We start from the raw sequence: 24859 nt of genomic DNA, 5'->3' as shown, positions 1-24859 counted from the left end.
CTATCACGTTGATGTGATTGCTAAATTGGATATTGATATTGGGCTAATAAAGAAATTGAAGTAAATTGCTTTTAAGCATAGAACATACCAAAAATTAACATGGTATCAGAGTTGAGGTGAAGACAAAGCCCAAGCAAGAGTGAAAGAGCAATCACCAAAGGCAGTTGGACAAGGACAAAACGCTCAATGGGTACCTCATCCCACTTCCTGGCTAAAGACAAGCTCCGTGAAAAGTATGACTATCATGGATGGAAGATGTCTCTTGATTTGACTGGCTGCTACAAAGAACAAGTACAAGAAGGCTGAAGTCAAAGCGAAGGAGATTATCAGAGATTCCATTGACAAGCATTTGGTGGCCTACATCTCTGATTTAAACACCTCCAAGGAAATCTACGACAAGATGGTCAACATGTTCAAGGTTAGTGATGCAAATCAAATTTTATTTCTCAAAAATAAATTGAAGGATATTAAGAAGGGCAAAGATGAGGATATTCAATCCTACTTCTTAAGGATCATTGTGATCAAGAATGATCTTCTATCGATTGGAGAGCTAATTCCTAACAGGGAACTTACTATCACTACCCTCGGAGGACTCCCTCCCGAGTGGTATATATTTAGAACCACTATTCTAAATAAAGATCGAATTCTAGGGTTTGAAGAATTAATGTCGAGATGCATTCAAGAAGAAACAAGAATGGTGGAGCAAGAAATGCCTTCTAATAGAGGCAACCCCACTGCTTTCTTTGCTCATTCCAAAAGGAGAAATAATGCAGGGTCCAAATCTCATTTCAATGGAAAGCCTGGATCTAAGGGTGGAAGGAAGGGTAGGTGATTTGTTTGCAATAAGTTTGGCCACTATGCAAGGGAGTGTCCGAATAGAAGGGACACATCACATGATGATGATCACAATGATTCTAGGGGCAACTTCAACAACAATCAAAGGAATGGCAAGTTCAATGGCAAAGGAAAAGGAATGTAGAACATCAAGGAAATGGTCAACCCTCCAAGAAAGCAAGGAACTCCAAGTATGAAGAATGAAATGTTGTTAACAATAAGCAAAAGGAATACTATCTCATATCGGCCCTCTCCGCTACCTCTCCTCTAGACACTTTGGGGAATTGGCTAATTGATAGTGGTGCCTCAAGGCACTTCACTGGGTACAAGGAAGCTCTCTCTAATCTGATACATGTTTAAGAAAAGGAATTTTAAAGATGCTTTTACTCTTGGGTTCTGGGTTGACACTTTGTATCAAGTTGGAGGAAGTCCATTGGGAGCCATGTCTTGCGACACATCTCTATACTCTGAACTATGGCACCAGAGGTTTTTCCATCTTCATTATAAGTCTCTTCCCAATTTGAGACAGATGGTGACAGGTATGCCTGAGTTCGAAGCAGAACATGAAGGTATATATTCAGGATGTGCCGAAGGAAAACTTACAAGGGGACCATTCCCCTCAAGTAATAGCAAGACCACCGATATATTGTAGTTGATCCACTCCGACATATTTGGTATGATGCCTGTAAACTCTTTGGGAGGATACTTATATTATCTCACCTTTATGGATGACTATTCTCACAAGACTTGGATCTACTTCTTGAAAAAGAAGGACGAAGTGTTCACCTGGTTTCGTCACTTCAAAGCCATGATCGAAAATCAATCTGAGAAGAGAATCAAGATATTGAGGACTGATAATGGGACTGAGTATGAATCAAATGAATTCCATGACTATTGCAGAGAAGCTCGCATTAAGAGGGAGACCACAACACCATACATTCCCGAGCAGAATGGTGTGGCCGAAAGGAAGAATCCCATTATTGTGGACGCTGTTCGTGCCATGCTTCATGATTAAGGGCTTCCGAAGTTTCTATGGGCCGAAGCAGCGAATACCGCCATGTATGTTCAAAACTGATGCCCTCATCAAGCACTGGGCTCCAAGACTCCCGAAGAAATGTTCACTGGTAAGAAACCCGATGTCTCTCATTTTAGAATTTTTGGGAGCCTCGTATTTTTTCATGTGTTGAAAGAGAAAAGAAGCAAATTGGGTGCATCTGGGAAGAAAAGAATCTTTGTGGGCTATAGCGAAAATTTAAGGGCTATAGAATTTATGTGGTTGGTCAAAAGGAAGTTGAGATAAGTCATGATGTCACCTTTGATGAAGATATGGCTTGAAGCAAGCACCCCAGGCTTGGTATGAGAGGATTGATAGCTATCTGATGAAGCTGAGATTCACTAGAAGTGAAGCCGATCCGAACCTTTACTTTAAGGTTGAAGATGATAAACCTCTCATACTGGTACTTTATGTGGATGGCCTCTTTCTGACAGGTGCATACACTCTCATTCACAAATGTAAGAGGGAGTTGGTTTCCAAATTTGAGATGAAGGACCTAGGACTGATGCACTACTTCCTAGGGTTGGAGGTCTGGCAAAGGCCAGGATAAATTTTCCTATCTCAAGGAAAATATGTTGTGAAGATATTGGAAAGATTTGGGATGGTGGACTGCAAGCTAGTGACTACCTCGATGGAACTTAACTTCAAGAAGTTATGTGGTAGTACTTCTGGACTTGAATTGGGAAATGCTTTTGAGTATTGTCAACTCATAGGAGCACTGATGTTCTTGGTGAACTCCCATCCGGACATATGCTTTGCAGTTAGCACGTTGAGCCAATACATGGTTGAGCCTCATCATATACATTGGATTGGTGCCAAGAATCTTTTGAGATATCTTCGGGGCACAATCACTCATGGATTGAGATACACTGCCGGAGATGTGAGGCTACATGGTTATTTTGATGTTGATTGGGTCGGCAGTCTGGTGGATTGCTAGAGCACTTCTGGGTGCTGTTTTTCTTTGGGTTCTGCTTCAATATCCTGGATGAGCGGGAAGCAAAAATTAGTTGCCTTGAGCACCGGTGAGACGGAATATAGAGCTGCTAGTATGGCCTCCTATGAAGCTGTCTGGTTGAGGAAGCTCTTCAGTGAGCTGTTTGGACATGTGCTGGCTACCACCGAGATTTGTGACAACCAGAGTGGGATCTGATTACCAGAGAATCTCGTGTTTCATGATCACTCCAAGCACATAGATATCGGGTCCCACTTTATCCAAGATATGGTACAACAAGGAGCGATAAGGCTTCACATTGGGACTGATGAGCAGGTCGCTGACATTCTGACAAAGCCCCTGGGAAAGGTCAAATTTTTGACTTTCTGAGAACGATTAGGAGTCGTGGAGAGACCCTCTTATGAGGGTCCTGTATGATATGGACATTGAGCCTGGGGAGCTTCAGGGGGCTTGGGTTACTTCTTGGAGCGATGAGCAACTATTGGATGAGTGGTTTAGCCTTCCCCTAGTGGTTTGCTGTGTACAGGGTGAGTGGTTTAGCCTTCCCCTGTGATACCCCATGGCGACACGTAGGCAGGATGAGTGGTTCGTCCTTCTCCTGTTGAGACATCCTACCCATGCAGTCTAAGACTCATGGGAAGTACCTCTAATCTGGCCAATGAGGATAGGGACCATAGTACTATTAATGGATGCATCGTGTACTACCGTACTCTATGCTAGGATGACCTATATTGATCTGGGATCAATTGGAGTTGACTTAGGGTTAGTAAGAGTGGTATGAGACACTCTTTTATTTGGGACTGACTTTGGGTCAGTAGAGAATGGTATGATATCACCTCTCTTTGATTGTGCTTTGGGTGAGGCATCTTCTGCTTGGCAGGCTGTAGATTTGGGCACAGAAACCGAGGTGATTTGACCTTTGGTTTGACCAATGTTGACTACTCTAGTTGCTGGTCACAGTTTGACTTCCGTTTTGACCAGTTTTAGGCTGGACTGTTTTGGATTGTTTGGGTTTGTTGTTGGAGGCCAAAGTTGATTGGGTTTGACCAAGCTGCTTAGAGGAAGAAGTATTCCCTATTTGACCAGTGTTGACTTTTCTAGTTAGGGCTTTACTGTTGCTATCATAAATTATTAGATTTGTAAAATTGTACCATCTCTCTCTCTATTGAACTATTGAAGAATATAAGAAGAATTAATCAAGGGTTTCCCTACATTGGGGTTTGTCCCTGGCTGGTGCCACATCTTGTATCCTCTTGTCTTGGCTTGTCTTCTACTGTTTATGTTTATGTTCTATCTGAATTTTACTATCATGCTGATGTGATTGCTAAACTGGATATTGATATTGGGCTAATAAAGAAATTGAAGTAAATTGCTCTTAAGCATAAAACATACCAAAAATTAACGATATGATTAGAGACAAGGGGCTAAGAAGCCCTTTTCTTGGTGGGCAAATCATGGGGCAACAAGCCCATCTCTACAACAGTTAGCCATGAGCCTCCTCTCTCAGGAGACTCCATCCTCTTGTTGCGAGAGGAATTGGAGAACATATGGGAATTTGTACAGTTTCAAGAAGAGCAGGCTTGAGCAATCTAGGGCAGAGACAATGGTGTATGTGCACACCAACCTTCGTCTTATTTACAGGCATAGGGATGAGTGGTTGAAGGGAAATACAAAGATGTGGGATGTCTTTCCTAATGATATGGGTATGGACAATAGTGTTGAGTTGGCATTGGCCAATTTGGATCTCAATGATCCAGTGCTAGAGTCTATCACATTTGATGATGGTGATACTATAGAGGGGTCATCCTCCACACCAACAGATGCAGGGATGACTTTGGATACAGGGGAGGAGGATGCAACAGAGGAGAGCAGTGGTGACCATGATGATGAGGACAATGATACTGATTTTGATGATGACTATGAGGATTGATGACTCATGAGTCATGAGCTACCTACTACCTTGAGGCTTGTATACTTGTAGTTGTTTTGTATCTGCTATTTCTATTTGCCATTGGCATTGCACTACCTATGTAGCACATTTTGATTTTGATGACTTACTGAGAGAACTACAATATCTTTATCTTACTATCTTGTCTTTCTCCTATTGGATCATTGATGAATTGAATATGTATTATGATTTATCATTTATGTCACAATTGTATTTGTATGCATAATGTTACTTTGTAAAACTTACATCTAGATGAAGATATATGTTTGAAATCATTGAATTTGTATCAGGATTGAGAATTTGTGTAAGAAATATCTAATTGTTAATATATATATATATATATATATATATATCCGAACTTGTCCTGTTCTGGGTAGCCAACATGTATGTATCCGACACTTGAATCCTCGTATCTGTTGAATTCAGAATCCTTATGTCAAGTGACTTAAGCAGCCTCTTGGTTCTATAGGACCCCGAAGTCAATTGCATTGATTTCTATTAAGGCTTAATACATGGATACTAGCTTAGCAACCTAGGAGGCCATTTGGCTTTAGAAACTTCTTGTTGGACTTTTCGATTGGGAAATGGAGCCAACTATCCTTCACTGTGACAATCAGAGTTGCATCAAGCTCTTAGAAAATACAATGTTTCATGACAAGTTGAAGCACATTTAGAATGGGTACCACTTCATTGGAGATTGTGCAGAAGGGGGCAATGAAGCTGTAATACATCCCTACAAACGAGCAATAGCAAACATCTTGACCAAGGCCTTGATGAAGGGAAAAATTGTATTCTTCAAGGGTAAATTGGGTATTGTGCAAAACACGTTCCTCACTATGAGGAAATGTTGAATGTGTAGCTTGGAAGGCGGTTTTGCATAGGTCATGCGCCATGACATGCAACCAACCACCTCAAGTAGCTCCTACAATGATTATTTAATTAAAGTCAATACTTTAGACAATAGTTTAATTTAATTATTTGACTCGCTGGCCACCTTTTTAGAAAAGGTATATGGGTCAATGACATATTAAGTTGTAGATCTTGATCTCAACGAATGAGATGAAATCTAAACTATCCATCTCTTTGGAGATTGGTGTCAACACTTTATGAAGAGAGTTCAAGTTGTTGAGGAGATCATTCAATTGGCATGCTTGGGCATTTAGATTCTCAGCTATATATGTTCTTTATGCATAATTACTTGACATAAGTAAAAGGGAAATTGCTTAGTGATTTGACATCTAAGTGAAGAATCTAAGGGATTGATTTTACTGCTATGATTCTATCATAGTGTTGTTGTATTGTTGTTATTACTACTGTAAAAGAGTATTTTCAAATATGGTTATTGAGTGTTATGTTTGTTGGTCAATAATTGTCATCGATGAAATATATCTCTCTTGATGGACATTGACTTGATGACATATGATGTCATCGCTGGAAGTCACCAAGAATCACATGGAAAACTTGGATTCATGACGAGGACTGTCTGCACAAAAATTCATGCACAATCAACAAAACAATTAAATCTGGACACCTTGAAGGCATCCTCTCAAAATGAACTATAGACCATCTGAAAGAGGATTGTTTCCCCTCTCCAACAAGCCCTCAAATGCCTCCAAACTCTTGGTGGTTAGAGAGAAATCGATGTTTTAAAGACAAAATATAATTATTTATTTATGGAACCGACATGTACTTAGTCTCTCATGTCGGCCTACCTATAGGAATCATGTCCCTTCGCATTAGCACCAAAATCACTATATATATTGGTGCTCGAACATCTCTTTTCTCGTCAAGTATTCGGTGAAAAATAGAGAGGAAGATAACTACATCTCACAACTCGTGAACTTGAAGGAAAAAAGGCTTATAACTGAAGAAGAAAAAGACTACGAATACATGTTTTGGGTTATATCGGATGGTTGACAACTCCAGGCAACAGATTAATCTTATTCACTATAAACATACCTTAGACCCACAGTAAAATGTCTCCGACCTGTATTCTCGTGCTCAGATTATTCTTGGACTCATATTCTACTGCCCAGATTACCCTTGGACCTGTTGACACAGTGCAATCTTCTTAGAAATGGTGACTCGGACTCGGGGTTTCCTTGTTGATCTCGAACCTGGTGTATTGTTGAGCCTCAAATCATCTTTAGACTGAGCCTCAAATCATTTTCGATGGCTCACTATGACTGTGCTCAACCGATTGTAATGTACTCCATCATTGTGGATTATCTCTGTGACTCAGACTTGAAGACTAACCTCAGACCTGGTGCATTGCAGTGACTCGGGTCATCTTCGGACTATGTCTCCAAATCCCGATCGGGCAACTCTTTCTACATGGATTGGTGATTACATATTACTAACATAAATCAAATTTTTGGGTGAGATAAAGAACAATGATTTGGATTATTATTTTAGTAAATTTATACCTTGGCACTAGGACTGTGGCTTGGGCATGTAACATTTGGACTTCATAATCATTAGTAGTAAGGTTGTCTTTCAGTGTTCAGATTAAGTAAACGACCAGATTGTAGTGTCTTATGAACAATGACAAAGTGGTTTTGAAGAACCCTCCTTTGGATAGTGGGATTGATAAAGTGAAGCCCAGTAAAGAAAACACAATGAATCAAAGTGATCTTGGAATCGAAGTCAACATTGTAAAGCGAAGTGATCGAACAATGAAGTCAACATAAGCAATTTTGGAATTGTTTGTACAGTGAGGAATTATGTCAACGACATCCAAGTAAGTACTACTCACTTTCTCTATTAAAAGATAAAAGAATTGGTGTCCTAGGGGTTGGTGCCCCTAAACACAAGGTTGGAGACTTCAAAAGAATAGGTTCAAAGCCCTAGGGGTCAGAGCATCATTAAAAAGTCCAAGTTGGTGCTTGGCTACAGGTTGGTACCTGGAACTTTGAAGGGTTGGTGCCCTCAACTATTATTGTACTCAATTATTTGAAAAGAGGATTAAAGTCCTCCCTTAATAAAGTTATTATTTATTTCATTTATGACTATAATTGTAAAGAATCTAATTGGTAAAAAGAACAATTGTAAAGAAATATTGATTCACCCCCCTCTCAGTATTTCCAACAATTGGTATCAGAGCCAGCTTCTTCATTATCAACCTAACAGCGAGAAGAAGGATTCAGAGTCATAATGAAGAATCAGGAAATGACATGAAAGATTCCCTTGTTTGCTGGTACAAACTTTGGTTTGGAAGAAGAGGATGTCCTACTATTTAATATCTCCTGGACCTGAAGTATGGCAATCTGTTTTGGATGAGTACAAAACTCCTCCCACTCTTCCAACTGATCAAGATGGAAAGAAAGCTTACATCGCAAATTCCAAAGCTTTAAATTCCATAACGAGTGGAATTACTGACTCTGAATTCACAAAAGTCATGGGCTATGATTCTGCAATACAAATGTGGGACAAACTCATTGATTTATATGACGGGAACTCCAAAGTTAAGAAGGCAAAGCTCCAAACTCATAGAAGACAATTTGAGGGTCGTAAAATGGATGATGAAGAAGACATTACATCATTCTTTCTTCGAGTAGTTAAAGTCATCAACTCACTTAAACGGTTAGAAGAATATATTGAAGAAAGCACAATTGTTCAAAAAGCCTTGAGATCTCTTCTAGATAGATTTGACTCCAAGGCAAGTGCCATAGAAGAAATGAAGGATTTGGATACTTTAAAAATGGATGAACTTCATGGAATTATCATTGCTTATAAAATGAGAAAAGGGATCCCAAATTCCAAGGAAGCAACATTCAAAGCTTCAAAATAAAAAAAGAAGGAGAAGAATTGGAATACCAACAATGATGATTCCGATACTGAATCTAAACTTACACAGTTTGTATGAAAGCTAAGAAAAGGATCCAAGATAAAAGGTAAGTATCCTCTTATTTGTTTTAAATGTGGAAAGATAAGTCACTATACTGCAAAATGTCCTCATAAATATGATAGTGATGATGAGGAGGAATATAAAAAGGGGATGTTCAAAAAGAAAGGTTTTAACAAGAACTTCTTCTCCAAACAAGACGATTCTGATGAAGATGAATTTGCGGTCACCGAGAAGAAATCAACTAAAAATATCACTTTTCACAAAAGAAATGATGATGAGTCAGATGATAAAAATGACTATGTTGGAAGAAGAGAAGTAATATTCATGGCATTTACAAATGATGATGACTCCGAACAAGAAGGCGAAAATGTGGATGAGTTATTAATGAGTGCCATTGAAGAAAATGAGAAATTACGAAAGAAGATTGTTTCTATCAAAGTAGAAAGGGAGGGAGCAAAAAGGAGGGAAGATTTCTTGAACAATAAACTAAAAGAGAAAGAAGAGATTTGAGAAAAACGTGAAACTAAAATTGTTTTGCTAAGAAAAGAATTGGATCAAGTTAAAAGGAGTTGGAAAAGCTCTCAAACATTTGATAACATCCTTAATGCTTAAAGACCTCAATATGAAAAATCTGGGATTGGCTTCAAAGGAGAATCATCAAGTACAAAGGAGAAAGTTAATAAGGAAATCCAAAGAAGCTATGCTGACATTATTTCCAGTCATCCAAAAGAAGAGAAGTCCTCTCATCAAGAACAAAAGTTCACTTTTATCAATCCAAGGAATGAAGGAAGGAAAACTCCAAGGAAGAATTCTACCTCAAGTCAAGGTTATTATAACAATTACCAAACAATCTTTATTGGTTATTGTTTTTATCATAAAAACTTTTGTCATCAAGCCAAGCATTGCAAGGCTCATAAAGATATGCTTCAAGAAATAAGAATCAACAAAGCAAGCCACTTGGCCTCAAAGAACAAGGAAAAATCAAGACTTACAACTCTTTTGATCCTTTGGCTAAGTATAATCCAAGTTGCTCATTATGTAATGATTATGGTCATGATGAAAAAAATTGTCCATTAAAAAAGGAAGCTCTACAAAAGGATGAACCCACTATCAATAAATGTGGCCTAGCCCTATGTGCTCATAGTGATGAAAATCAATGGTTCATAGACAGTGGATGTTCAAGACACATGTCAGGTGACCGAAAGAAATTTACCTCCTTAATCAAGAAAGATGGAAATGTGTCTTTTGGAAGTGGATCAGCCAAGATAGTTGGAAAGGAATTGTTGCTCTCATCAATGGAAAAGGAAAAGCCCAAAATGTATTGTTGGTGGAAGGACTCAAACACAATCTTTTGAGTGTGAGCCAACTTTGTGATCAAGGACACAAGGTTGTCTATAGTAAGAAAGATTGTGAGATAAGGAGCTCCTCCTCACGTGAACATATAGCTAAAGGAATAAGAACACCATATAATGTATACATTTTGAACAAAATTCAAGAAGATAAATGTTATGTAAGTCGAGCATATTGAAGTTGGCTATGGCACAAATGATTGGGACATATAAGCTTTGATAACTTGATCAATATCAACAAAACAAATGCAGTAAGGGACATTCTAAAAATTATCAAGCCGGATCAAGTTGTCTGTGGACCATGTCAACATGGAAAACGAACAAGAATCATTTTCAAGACTAAGGAGTTCTCTACATCAAAACATTTGGAGATCATACATGCATATTTATGTGGACCAACTAGAACTGCAATTCTACAAGGCAAAATGAATATTTCTTTATTTGTTGATGACTATACTAGAATGATGTGGGTATACTTTATAAAATTCAAATCCGAAGCTTTTGAATGTTTCAAAATTTTTAAATCTTTAGAAGAAAATGAGAAAGATTCAAAGATTAAATGCCTTAGAACAGATAGAGGAGGAGAATTTACTTCAAAAGAGTTGATGAATTGTGTAAAGTACATGGAATCAAGAGAGAGCTCTATGTTGCTATAACTCCCAAACAAAATGGAGTAGTAGAAAGAAGAAACCGAATTATACAAGAGATGGCAAGAACAATTCTACTAGCCGCTGATTTGTAGCCCAAGTTTTGGAAAGAAGCAGTCGGGACAATAGTTTATACCTTTAATCGAACTCAACTAAGACCAAATAATAACAAGACATCATACAAACTATGGAAAGGGAGACATGCTTCGGTAAGTACTTTAGAATCTTTGGAAGCAAATGTTTTATGAAGATCCATGATGACTCACCAGGAAAATTTGATTCTCAAGTCGATGAAGGAATACTTCTTGGATATTCTACAAGAAGCAGAGCTTACAAATGCTACAATAATTGACTATGAAAAGTAGTAGAAAGAATTCATGTAAAAATTGATGAAGCTCTTCCAGAAAAAAGAAATTAAAGTCCATGAAGAAGATTCTATCCTTGAAGAATTCGAAGAAGAAGAGTCAGCAAAAGAGGAAAATGATCAAGAAAATAAAAAAGAACCATCTCAAACTCCTTCAAAAGTGAAATTCCTCCAAAAACATCATCTGGGAAAAACAGATTATTGCAATGTAGATGAGGGAATACAAACCCAAAGAAGGATGACAAGTACACCAAGGAAAGATGATGTCGCTCTCTTATATGATAGAGCCAAACACTTTTAATCAAGCAAGGATCCTCATTGGGTGGAAGCCATGGAAGAAGAAATGTCTCAAATCAAGAAGAATAAAACATGAGAGCTGGTACCTCGTCCAAAAGATAAAAATATAATTGGAACCAAGTGGGTGTTCAAAAACAAAATGAATGAAGATGGACAAATCATCATAAATAAGGCAAGGCTTGTTTGTAAAGGTTATTCACAAATTGAAGGAATCGACTTTGAAGAAACCTTTGCACCAGTAGCTCGTATGGAAGCTATAAGGATGTTTTTGGCATTTGCTTGCTCAAAAGGATTCAAGGTCTATCAAATGGATGTAAAATCAACATTTCTGAATGGGGAACTCAAGGAAGAAGTCTACATGGAGCAACCAAAAGGGTTTGATCTTGCAAAAGGAAAAGACTTTGTATGCAAGTTGAAAAAAGCACTACTTGGGTTGAAACAAACTCCTAGAGCATGGTATGCAAGATTAGATCACTATCTACAACAAGAGGCTTCAAAAAGGGGGTCGCATGAAGATGGACAAGGATAAATTACTAGTCGCTCTTGTATATGTTGATGATCTGATTCTTGCTAGCAATGATGATGAGATGAGCCATGAGTTTGCTCAAAATATGTCAAAAGAATTCGAAATGTCAATGGTTGGTGAGTTATCTTACCTCCTTGGACTACAAGTATCTCAAACCACAGTAGACATGTTCATATCTCAAGAAAAATATCTTAAAGACATGATTAAAAGATATGGGATGGAAAAATGTACACCTATGAGCACACCAATGACCACAGACTGCAAATTGAGCAAAGATGATGAATCCCCCTCGGTAGATGCAACTCTTTACAGGTCAATAATTGGAGCTCTCCTATACTTAACTGCTACAAGACATGACATTATGCAAGCAATAGGAATGCTGGGAAGATTTCAATTAGATCCTAAGCAATCCCATTTGTTGGTTGTGAAAAGAATTCCCAGATACTTGAAAGGAACTCCTAACTTTGGTCTTTGGTGTCCTAAAAGCACAACTCTTACAGTGACAACTTATACCGATGTTGATTGGGCTGGAAGCGTGGATGATCGAAAAAGTATCAGCAGAAATTCATTCTTCATGGGAGATTGTCTAGTATCTTGGCTCAACAAAAAGCAATCATCTATATCTCTTTCAACAGTGGAAGCTGAATATATAGTAGCTGCAGATTTTTGTACACATATACTATGGATGAAGCTTTGAAGGATGTCAACATAGAAACTAAACAACCAATCACCATATATTGTGAAAACACTAGTGCCATCAGTCTCTCAAAGAATCTAGTCATGCACTCAAAGACCAAACATATTCCAATCAAATATCACTTTCTTCATGAACAGGTTGCTGAAAAAAACATCAAGTTAGAGTACATCAATACAAAAGAACAAATTGCAAATATCTTCACCAAGCCTCTTCCACGAGAAGCATTTGAACACCTTCGCCAGAATATGGGGGTCATTTCTCTTGCACCACATTAAATAATCATCTTCACAAGAGTAGGGCAACATGTCAAGGGGAGCAGCATGACAAAGAAATCAATTTGATAGGGGGAGTACTTGGCCACCCCATTTGCCATTGATGTCAAAAGGGGAGAGGATGTCCAGATATTTCCATCAATGACAAAGTGGGAGATTGTTGGTCAATAATTGTCATTAATGAAATATAATTCTCTTGATGGACATTGATTTGATGACATATGATGTCATGGTTGGAAGACACCAAGGATCACATGGAAAACTTGGAGTCATGATGAGGATTGTGTAGGAATTTACAGGGTAACTTCCTCAGATAGAACACCAAAGGACACCGCTCACAAGCAAATCACAGATCAATACACCAGTATTCTTGATGTGGTTAAAACCCTCAAAGAGGGAAATAGTCCACGGCCTGAGCCAATCGCGGATCCACTTCAGGAAATATTATTAATACAAAAGGAAAGAAACACATTTTACATAACAAGACCAAGTTATACTTAACTATTTCATGAACGGTCACCTTACAAATGACCCTCCATGATTTTTAAATAGAGATATGGACCAAACTCTGACAAAAGCCACAAGGCTTCCTTACTAGCTTCTACGATGCTACGATACTCTGGTTTTGCTAAAGAAAGAGAAATGGCACTTTGTTTCTTGCAATCCCATGTAATAGGTCCATAACCAAGAGTGAAGACATAACCTGTAGTAGACTTCCGATCATCAGGGTCACTAGCCCAATCAGAATAAGGGAAACTAACCAATAACTGAACTGTACCTCGAACATAACGAAGTATTCTTTTAGCTACCTTCCAATGACTTTCATGTGGGTTTTGCATAAATTGAGCAATAAGGCCAACAACAAAGGAAAGGTCAAGACGAGTATGGGTCAAATGCAAAAGTTTTCCTACAAGCTGACAATATAAGGTAGCATCAACTTCAGGGGAAGTACAAGTGACTGAAAGTTTGGCTCTAGACTGAAAGGGAGAAGGGGATGGTTTACAGTCTTCCATGTGAAAGTGGCGTAGAAGATCACAGGAATACTTGGACTGGGAAAGGGAAATACCTTCCTTGGATTGCAAGACTTGAAGACAAAGAAAATAATGCAAGTGTCCTAAGTCTATCAGTTCAAACTGCTTTTTAAGGCTGGACTTCACATGGTTTATAAGGTTGGGATCACTACCAGTAAGGTTTATAAGGTTGGTTTTCCCCTATATGTGTTAGAACCTTCATGCATCACACTTTACTCTCCGTGGGATCACACACTTGCTCTCACCCAAATTTATCAGACTTACCTATGCGCGCTACCGCGGTCAAGGCATTACGCTACCACCCATTGCTGGGACTCCTACTCCAAACAATTAGAGGTCTAGATGGGACTTCTTATCGGGGAGATTCCTTGAATGCTGGTGGGTCTAGCACCGTCAACAAGCACCTAGAGTGCATGAAAGCTTTAGTCCATCTTAGTCCCACTCGAATAGATTGTCATGGTGAGGAATCTAGTCCATGGCACTATGAGTGCCTAAATTGTTCAAGGACATGGATAGATTGCCTTGGTTAGGTATCTAGTCTGTGGCATCGCGGTGCCTAAACTCTTCATGGTTCATGTGTTTTGAGATCTTCCTTGTACTTGTATATGTCATTATGAATACCTCCCTAATTAATAGGGAGTGTTGAAGAATGTAACTAGGTTCGGTCTTCATAATTGTATTTGAGTCATAATGAAATGTATTTATCAAAAGAAAGAAAAGGAAATTAATATTATTATTATTATTATGACTTATTAAAGCATGGATTCATGCTTGGGTCATCATGTTTTAGGTCAAAGTACCCATTGAGGATTTTTAGAATTTATATTGAGTCATTGTCCATTTTATGAGACCCTTCTTGGGTTTTTGAATCATGTAAAAATAATTATTTATGAGTTAAATAAGTCATTTTTCACCTCCACACCATGTCGGGCCTCACTTGTTCAAGTCAACCTACATGAAGGTAATTCGAACTCCAGAAGAGGCTATATATACAATGCAATTTGATTCATTTGGAGCACTCACTCACAAGTTCAATATACAAGCAGAAGTAGCTGCAATGTACGGAATTTCAAAAGGAGAAGGAGGATTACAAGATCGAAGTTTTGGGTCATCTCTTTCTCTCACACGTGTGAATTTACTGGGCTACTACTGGAAGATCAAAATTTCTGCTGCTAGGTTGAAGCCGCTACTGCATCAAGGTCGAATTTGATGCTAGGTTGAAGCTGCTACTGCATCAAGGTCGAAGTTGCTGCTAGGTTGAAGCTGCTACTGCATCAAGGTCGAAGTTGCTGCTAGGTTGAAGCTGCTACTGCATCAAGGTCGAAGTTGCTGCTGCATCAAGGTTGAAGTCGTTACTACTACTAGATTGAAGTGTTGCTGCTACTACTAATGTTGTTCTAGGTCGAAGATATTGCTAGCAGGTTATCATCTATAGAAGAAGGGAAGGATTGACTTGGTGATTGGAGGAAGTTTGAGTCTAGATTAAAGAGTCTTGGATTATCTCATGAAACTATTGATGGAAGAGTTGACTCGATTTTCCCCTAAAGAGGGGTTTTTCCCTAGATGTCCGCTTACATCTGGTGTCCTTGATCTTCGTGTTATGGTTTTGGTAATTGCTTAATGAACTAAATTAAAAGAAGAACACAAGAAAGTTAATAAGACCATAAGAAAATCACAAGTAATTATCAACATAAGAAAATCTTTCTGCCTTTCTGAGTGCGAAACTGTAGCAGCACTGTAGCAAGCTTTACTAAACTGAGCACACAAATTATGGGACCACTTAACTGGAGGCTAAGCAAAGCAAGCACAATGCAACAATAGAAAGCCTTGATATTAGAACTTACTTTTGATCAAATTCGAAGACTATTGAACAACAGATCTGAAGTGGGTTACTTCTCCTCAACCGAACATGCTCGCGCAACTATGACCTCTCTCCACGGGTCTTCAAACGCCTTCGCCTTATAGTTCCAAGTTCTTTTGGATGACAGAAACTGTCCTCAGACAGGCGGCCCAGTAGGCTTCGATATTAATTCAAAGATCAAAATTACAAAGCTTGAAAGATTATAATACAAGATCAAGATCAAGAAGCACTCCGTCCAACCTCTGGGCTTCTATCCATTGATCTCTTCTTTTATAACCTCTAAAGGAATCTAAACCTATCTAAGACATGAAATGAAAAGGAAATAATTGAGGGTCATGTTGGCATTTTCTTTAGCCGACGGTGTCTACTCAACCTTTCTGGTACAATAATTCTACCAATATCCTTTCGGACTTCGGTCAGAATCATAATCATCATCATCATCAGACACTTGTCTTTCAAAGGCTTTTCGTTCAAGCATCTTGAGGTAGTCGTCCTCCATCATCTTTGAGTATTATTTATCCCAATTGATATCATGCGGGTCCTGTGCATTTGCATATATGTCCTGAAAAGTAGATTCCTCAACTTTGCCTTTTCATTTGGCATCTGCTGATACTGTTTCATTGTCATTTAGAGATCTTTTGATGTTTGTCCTCAGTCTGAATTTATTTTTATTTTGTGGAGGTTCTGTTGTTGTGGGGTAAACATCACTTCTTGCTTTTCCCACTTGTCTAGGAAAGGTACTGGGCTGATATCAATATCTAGAAAAGAATCTTTAAAGACTTTTCTGAACATGGGAGAAGGCTGAACTGCCAACTCAATACCATCTAGAAGCTCCCACTTAAATATCTGAAACATGTTAGTGGAAGTTTCAATTGCATGTTGGACCCATAATCTACAGTTTTCGTTGATGTATGCTTTTGATTGCCATCCCATTTCAAAAATCATTGAAGTACAGATTTTGTTTGACAACAGTAAACTAATAATATGAACTACATTATTATTCCAGTTTGCTGAAACAATGTTGATTGTGATTAACGCTGTTTGATTAACCATGAATCTTAAAACTTTTGGTTCACCTTGTAGTTCATCCAATTGCTATAAAACCTGTCGCTTCTCGGTTAACTTTAGCATCCCAAATTCTTTGAACCAAAGAGCCAGCTGTTTAATTCTTTCAATATTATTACTGGTCTTAATTTCTCCTGTTATCTCATGACAGAAAACCTGTGTAAAAGGATTTGGAGAAATATATTCTCAAAAATTTAGACTTTGGTAATCCCAAGGAGATGAGAAAGTCCTTAGATATTGCAGAGTTCTCTGGACGCACTGCGATGTCCTAGTAGATGGCCTTTTCCTGCAAAATCCTCCCTTAATCTCCCAATCGTAAAAATTTTCAAAAATTTCATATTGGGGGAAGGTGTCATTGGGGGCATATTTTTCATCATATCTTTGTAAAAAAGATGTTTCAAGTTCCTCAAAAATATTAGGAATTTTTAATGACAAAAGATATTTTTCTAAGTCTGCTTTGATTGGAATAGCTTCTAAATCCAACATTTGAGTTCCTGTATATATGCTTAGAGCAAAGTCTATTCCTCCAATCAACTGATAATAATTCAATGCTTTGAGGATCCAAACCATATTTTCAGTGAATTGAGAAGACCATAGATTTCATAAACTTTTGAAATAAATCTTTACCTTCATGTTGGGCAAAGGATATACCTTTACCAAATCAGCGTCTAGGCCTAAAGATATGCCAACATTTTTAGATTGTCATGCTTGGCATCTTCGAATCCACTGGTTCCTCCTCAAATGCAAACCCACAACTTTCTTGATTTCTTCTGTCAAATGATTTGCATGGCTTTCCAGAATTATGAATCTGTCTACAAATGTGCTGAAATTATCATCTGAGGGTCCCTTTCCTGGTATTATAAAGAAATTCCCTGATGATATAACAAAAGCTTTATTCATATCTCTAGTTAAAGAATCTGCTAAAAAATTAGAATTGCCTGGTATCCATTCAACATCAAAATCGAATTGTTGAAACTAAATCTGCCATGAGAGCAACCTTCCTCTAGCAAGCTGTCTTGAAATTTTGGCAGACAAGAAATACTTGAAGTTCATAGAATCAGTCATTATAAGAAACTTTACTGGTGCCAGATATAGTTCAAATTTCTGTATCCCATTAAAAATTGCTAATGTTTCTTTTTCAACAATAAAATAATTCTTTTGACTAGGAGAGAATTCACCTGAGGCATATGCACAAAGTTTTTCTTCTTCAGTTCCTTCTTCATTCTCCCTTTTCTCAAAAAGGACTGCTGCCCAAAAACTATCAGAAGCATCAGTTTGTAAGATCAGAATGATGTCACCTAGTGGTTGTAACTTTGGAAGTTGCTAACATTCTGATTTAAGCTCTTTCACTGCTGCAGTGGCTTTGGCTGACCATACTTCTCTGAGATGTTTTCTGATCAGGGTTGTTTTCTCTTACAACCTTGGAATCTATTTGTGAACATAATTTAAGACACCTAAAAATCTTTGAATTGTTTTAGTGTCTTTTAGTTCATCTGGAAACTGAGACAGTTTAGTAGAAAATGGGGCTGCATTTGAATTCGGCCATTCACTACATTGATCCCCAAAAAGTCTATACTGTCTTGAAACAAGACCATTTTGTTTTCTGAAAGGACTATACCATGATTTTGAACTTCATTTAGAAAAATCTCTAAATGCTTGAGATGTGTTTCAAGATCTGGACTATGTACAAGAATATCATCTATATATGTTACAATAAAATCATATTTTCCAAAAATAAAATCCATTCTTCTTTGGAAGAATGCAGGGGCGTTTTTGAGGCCAAAAGGTACCACCTTCCATTGGTAAAAACCTGCAGGGCATATGAAGGCAATTTTATGCCTATCTTCCTCTTGGATATGAATTTGATAGTATCCAGACTTCATGTCAAACTTGCTGAATACTTTACTGTTTTGAATCTTTTGCATAATAGTTTCTGGTCTCGGCAAAGGAATGAAAACCCTGAGTGATAACATTCAGAGGTTTGTAGTTAATTACCATTCTGGGCTTACCTTTGACTATTTCTGAATGGTTTCTAACTAGAAACACTGAACAAGAGTAATGTGCATGGAATTAGTTTTCCTTTGACTCCATTGTCATGTAGAGTCACTATTTCTTGCTTTGGGCTTTCTACTGTCCAGAATTGCTGAGGGTTGTTTGAGCAGCTTTCTAATAATCTATCATGCATAGAAATCTGCTCAGCGGACCAATTTTGGTCAATGCATGCCTTTTGTTTGTTCTTTAACTCCATTCCTTTTTCATATAATTGTAAAACTTCTTGCCAATTATTGGAGTCCTTAAGAGGTTTTCTTGCCCCGACTTTCTTTTGACTATTTTCTTTTCGTGCCTCAGAATTTGCCATGGATAATCTAGGCACAACAATAACCTTCTTTTTAAAATTGATTATCAGCTTATCTTCGCTGATAGTCACTGGGAGCACAGAGTTAATAAAATACATTCCAAGCATTAAACTGGCAGATGGATCAAAATGCTGAATAACAGAGATTTTTACAATATTCCCCCTAACTTTCAAAGAGATATTATCAACATAATGTGTTAATTGAACAGATCCGCCAATTGTTTCAGACACTAGAATATTTTGGAGTGGCTTCCAAAGAGATTTAAACAAAGATGGATGGGCCAGACTATTGGATCCTCTAGTGTCTATGAATGCGTCAACATTTATCCATTCATTTCTGACTTGTACTTGTACTGGAATATAAATGAGACTATTTGTTTTAATGATCTTTTTTAATAGAGCTTGCTCTTCAACTCTATTTTCGGGAATTTTGAAACTTGTAGAAGCAGCAGTATTCTTTTGATAAGGACAAAAAGAATTTAATGCGGGCAATGTTGTGATCGGCTGCTTACCTGTTTGTTGCAATCTTTCAAAAGCTGACTCATCATCGGAAATATCTATGAAGAGCAACAATCTGAGAAAGCCGAAAAGACAGAGAGGAGGAGAAGAAGACAGAAGAAAAAAGCCAAGGAAATTCCAAAATTTAGAATAGACATAAGCACTCCCATTTTTTGGGATAAAGAAGAAGAGGAAGAAGACACAGAAGAAGACCTCACTGCCACTAGTGCAAAAGAGTCAACTTCGAAAACTTCTGGTAAGTTGACTAGAGTAAAAAAAGAAGCATATAAAACAGAAAAACAATTTGCTTCAAAGAAAGAGATTATGACTCTTGATCAAGCAGCTTCTAAATTTCCTTCTTTAATATTACCTTCTATAAATAACCAAAATAAAGCTCATGTATTGAAAGAAGTCTCAAAATACCCACGTGTAGAAGAAGATTTATATGCTGCAAATTCCAGTGGATATATTCTAGATCTAGATAATTCATCCAATCCCGAAGAATCAATCCACATATGGACTAGTGCTCTGTATCAGATGCAGGTCACCACAAAACTAGATAATGTTTCTATCATGGTCCTAGCCGAAAAAAGAATGACAAGCATTGTATATGATTGGTGGATGGGACCATCCGATGAAGAAAGAAGAACAGTCATGGAAGCAGGACTAGCCACTTTAGAACTTTTGTTGAAAACACAATTTGTTCCAGAGCTAGTAGATGAGAAAGTCCTTAGATATTGCAGAGTTCTCTGGACGCACTAGGATGTCCTAGTAGATGGCCTTTTCCTGCAAAATCCTCCCTTAATCTCCCAATCGACAAAATTTTCATATTGGGGGAAGTTGTCATTGGGGGCATAGAACTGAAATAAACAAAGAGATAAGTAACTAAAACTACAAATAAAGACTGTATACCTCCAAATCTTAAAAATGACATAGCTAGGGCTACCAGAAATCTTTTCGCGTGAAACAAAAGGTGTTCCTCACTAGAGCGGATGCTCCTAACACAATAGAGCAGTCCACTCGGCTCGAAAGCGGTCAAAAATAGTAGATCTAGGAAATGACAATCGGATGCTATCTTTTCCTTGATCCCCGATTCTGTCTCTCCTACTTGTTCACATAACATAGTAGAAGAAATTATTGACTTTGTTAAGAAATCAAGATGCTTTTATATAATGTTTGATTTCTCTTACTTGATAATTACTTGTGAATGTTTGTTAGTTTCTTATGAAATTTATATTCTCTTCATCAAGCAATTACCAAAACATGAAGATCACAAAAAGAAAAGAACACAAGAATTAGGCTCCAAGCCAAGGCAAAAACCCCACAAAGGGGAAAACCCAAGAAAATCCTCTTTTTATAGAATCAGATCAAAGTGAGATATCCAAGACCCAAGACCAAGACCAAGACTTCCACAAATATTCCAAGTCAGCCCTCAAGTCAGCCCTCCTTCAAGTCTCCTCAACAAGTCAAAGTCAACAATAGTCAAATTTCCCTGAAATATGGTCAAATCTCTAAAAAACTCGGACCTGCAATGATGGCCAAATTTTAGCCCTGTAACAGCCTTAAAAATTTTAGAAAATCTCACAGAAACTAGGGAAAAAACTCAGATTTCTCTCTCCTTTGACTTTGCTCTCTCTCTCCTTTGGCTTTTGCTGATTTTCTTCTTCTTCTTGCATATAAATCGATGCAATAGATTGGTGAGTGAAAGAGATCGAACTGCCTCGTATTTATACATGTCCAGGAGGTCGAATAGCTGCCTCTTTATGCAGACTTGTCCAGGGAGGGCCGACTCGGTGTGTGGATGACATTTTGACTCTTTTGACTCAAGATAAAATTATTTTTCCTTTTCTTACAAGAAGTCCAAATGGGACTTTGACTAAAATACATTTCTTTGACTCAATATATTTTCTTTTCTCAATTGACCCTATAAGCATGAAGAAGATTGTTTGGCTAGAAATAAAATAATAATAATGAATATAAAAATGCATCAATGGTACATTTGAATTACATTATGAAGACTGACACTAGTTACATTTTCAACAGACTTTACCTATCCCTGGGCATATTTTGATGGTGCCTCTCTTTTTGAAGGAGATTGTGGGGGAGAGGTTGTTCTTCATATATCACACAACAATTCTTTCATGATGAAAAGTGGTTTGGGGCAAGGCACAAATAATTTTGAAGAGCTTATGAGTTTGAAGTTTGCCATTGAAAAAGGAATTTGCCGCATTCAGATCTTTGGGGACTCAAAGATAGTTATTAATTGGTTCAACAACCCAACAAGATGTTACACACACACAGTCAAATCCTAGAGGAAATCTATCTATTAAAACAATCATTTGATGAAATCTCTGTTTGTCATATTTGCAGGGAAAAAAATGGGGCTGCTGATGCTTTGTCTAAGGAGGGTGCTTCGCAGGTTATGGGCACATAGCACATCAACATCAAGGAGCACATCAATGATCAGGAGCATGGATTCTATCACTGGCCCTTCATAGAGGGCACTCAGGTAGAGCAATGACAGTCCTTATCTATAGTTTTTGTAAAAAAAATCGCAGGCTATATATGCTAAATGTTCAGCACAGATTACACTGTTATATGACAGAACTGTTATTACATTTTCTCACTCTGTATTTATTTTGGAACACTTTTGTGGATGTATATTTGGGACAGTAGTTCAGACTCCAAACACTGACAGGTATTTTTTGGTGAAGCCATATGTAGCTGGTTTTCTGCACACTCAGAATGTAATTTTCATAACTTTCTGAAGTTTTATATATATATATATAATCGTGCTGTTATAAAGATGATCAATATATCATATATGAAGTTCATTCCTAAACCACGATGGGAAAAAGGAGATGAGTGGGCTGCTGCCACCCATTTTTTAATAAAAAACTTTTAATCAGAAATAAGTACATTTTTTAAATATCAGAATCAAAATGTTGGTATCACTTTTGATGTGAGTAAGCTGTCTATATAAAAATGCCCTAAAATCTGTGATGTGAGTACGCTGTATGCATATAAATGCCCTAAAATCTCCTAAATTCAGTGATGTGAAAGCTGTATGTTATATGTTATTACTGAATGCCGTTCAAAGTTTAAAATTCAAGCTATTAAAATATAACAATAACAAACTACTCACAAATTACAAAATATGAAAATAAACATTTTGATTGAAACTAATAATGTAATAAAGTTGTGTTCATAACAGTTGTATGAATGTTTATCAAAATTCCTATCCTGATTTGAAGCACCAAAATGTCATGGATTTTAACCATTTTCAAGAGCCTGCCAACATAATATTACTAGATTACTAATAATGGTGAATTGTTAAATTCCTATCTACACCCAAGCCTTTGTATACATACAGAAAATCACTGTAAACTTTCAAGGGATGCAGATCTATTAAAAATATTCAACGTTGATGTGAAAGGCAAAAGAATGCGTACCACGGTTTTACTGAACCTTCATGTCAGGCCTTGGTTCAAAGACATTGGTAAAGTATCCATCTTCGAAATCTACGCTGGGAAGTTCAGTCCATGTCTTTTCTCTTATATTGTAAGTAATCATCTTCAGCGCTCGATCATACGGAAAGAATCTAAGGCAGACACAATCCTTAACTCCTAGGCACCTGATAGTTGGCCAGGGTCCGTCTGTAGGATATCTGTTTACACTGTTTACACTCTCACACAAGGATGAAGGCATTCTAACAGTTTCCTTCAACTTCAACTCCAACTTCAACTGCGATGATGAGGAGGAAGAGTTCACGTTCACCTTCTCAAACTCCCAGATGATGACCTGCTGTAGGTTTCCCCCTTGGAATGTGGTCACCACAACTAGGAGCTGCGACCCACACACAGCCAAGTAGGTCCTATTTCCTGAGTTAAAAACGAACCTTGGCAAATCTTTAGAAATGGAGATCTCATCTGTCATGCTGAAACCCATAATTTTATAATTCCCACGACAGTGCCCCACGCAGTAGAAGAAACCGCTGCAGAAAACAAATTCACAGCGATGAATAATATAGTAAAGAATCAAATCCGGCAGCCGATGCGGTGCAATCCCCCACGACTTCTTAGTAGAATCATAGATTTCGACTACTCCGCGGTTCATACTGTCCAAGCCCATCGCTACCACTTTGTAAGTCTCTGGGTGGTCACCCTCCCCTGCCACGATGACTCTTGTTTTGATTTTTCTTATGGATGTCATGGGAGGGAGTTCTATGAAAGATCTTGTCAGAGGATTGCAGACAGTAAAACATCCTCGATCAGACAGTAAGAGCAAGCCTGCGGCAGTGGAAAGAACTCCATGATTATCACCGACGAAGGAAAAGGAGATGGCAGAAGTTTTCTTCCATGTTCCTGTGTAGAAGCAGTAAGCAACCCCTAATTTTCCATTGTGCACAAGCAGCCATGGCATCCGGTTGGGAGGGGCCTGAGCCCATTGAGTCGTTATGAACTTCGCAGATGAAATTAGAGCATTCCAGTGCTGAGAGACACTGCGAAATCTACACAGACTTTCTACGGGCAACCATGTCAATATTTCCTCTACGAGATGCTCGGCCAACTCAGGACACACCAAAGACTGGTTTGCCAACTCAGGACACACCAAAGACTGGTTTGATTCCATTTCAACTATTTTGAATCCACGGCAAAGTGAAACCCAATAATTGTGTGTTTCATGTTTCAATCTCATTGAACAATTTATATAGGCCTTTCATTTCTACCTTAATTGTGAATTAATAATTTAAAATAATTTAAAATACAGAGTGTTTGAAACTAGTGTATATAAGGGTAATAGAGAGATTATCGTGCCCATATTTTTCATTATTAATAATTACTTATTTATTAATTTTTAAAAAAGATTCATTATTAATAATAAGTTATTTATTAATTTTTTAAAAAGATTGGTTATTGTGGGGACATGTAAATGAAATATATTATTATTGAATGTTAGGTGTTGTTTAATTATTATAAGTTTTGAAGGTTTTTTTGGTCGAATTTTGATTTTTGTTATTTAAATTGGGTTTTTTTAGTGGATTCATGACATTGAACAACTTGAGAGACATGCTTGATTTTGGAGCTTTCACAACTCAAACATAGGATTCCAACAAAATTCTTACCCAATTCAAACCAAAATAGACCAATTCAAGTCAAAATAAACCAAAAAATATGCGGGAACACCTCCAAAACATATAACAGATAAACTCAACTTTAATTTTTTATATAAAACATGATTCATCATTAACCATCAAATAG

The 24859-nt window shown here is 37.6% G+C and overlaps 1 protein-coding gene and 1 long non-coding RNA gene across 2 annotated transcripts in view; one reads left to right on the top strand and one right to left on the bottom strand.

Annotated features, from left to right (window-relative positions):
• Positions 1 to 22259, top strand: part of LOC149267117 (uncharacterized) — a 64033-nt gene extending 41774 nt beyond the window's left edge. The window contains exon 2 of the long non-coding RNA XR_016260515.1: positions 21969 to 22259. This is a non-coding gene — a long non-coding RNA (uncharacterized LOC149267117). The remainder of the gene's footprint in view (positions 1 to 21968) is intronic.
• The window catches only part of LOC149267116 (F-box only protein 6-like), a 48500-nt gene extending 24233 nt beyond the window's left edge, over positions 1 to 24267 (bottom strand). The window contains exon 1 of the mRNA XM_089431421.1: positions 23051 to 24267. Coding sequence (XP_089287547.1) covers positions 23058 to 24230 — 1173 coding nt within the window. The 5' untranslated portion in view covers positions 24231 to 24267 and the 3' untranslated portion in view covers positions 23051 to 23057. The remainder of the gene's footprint in view (positions 1 to 23050) is intronic.
• Positions 24268 to 24859: the final 592 nt, after the last annotated feature.

This window comes from Pinus tabuliformis, chromosome 6 (assembly GCF_031772625.1).
Source record: "Pinus tabuliformis cultivar Carrire ecotype Pingquan chromosome 6, CPIR1, whole genome shotgun sequence".
Taxonomy (NCBI): Eukaryota; Viridiplantae; Streptophyta; class Pinopsida; order Pinales; family Pinaceae; genus Pinus; species Pinus tabuliformis.
Note: the sequence above shows the minus strand (reverse complement) of the source record. Positions and strands in the feature narration are given on the sequence as shown.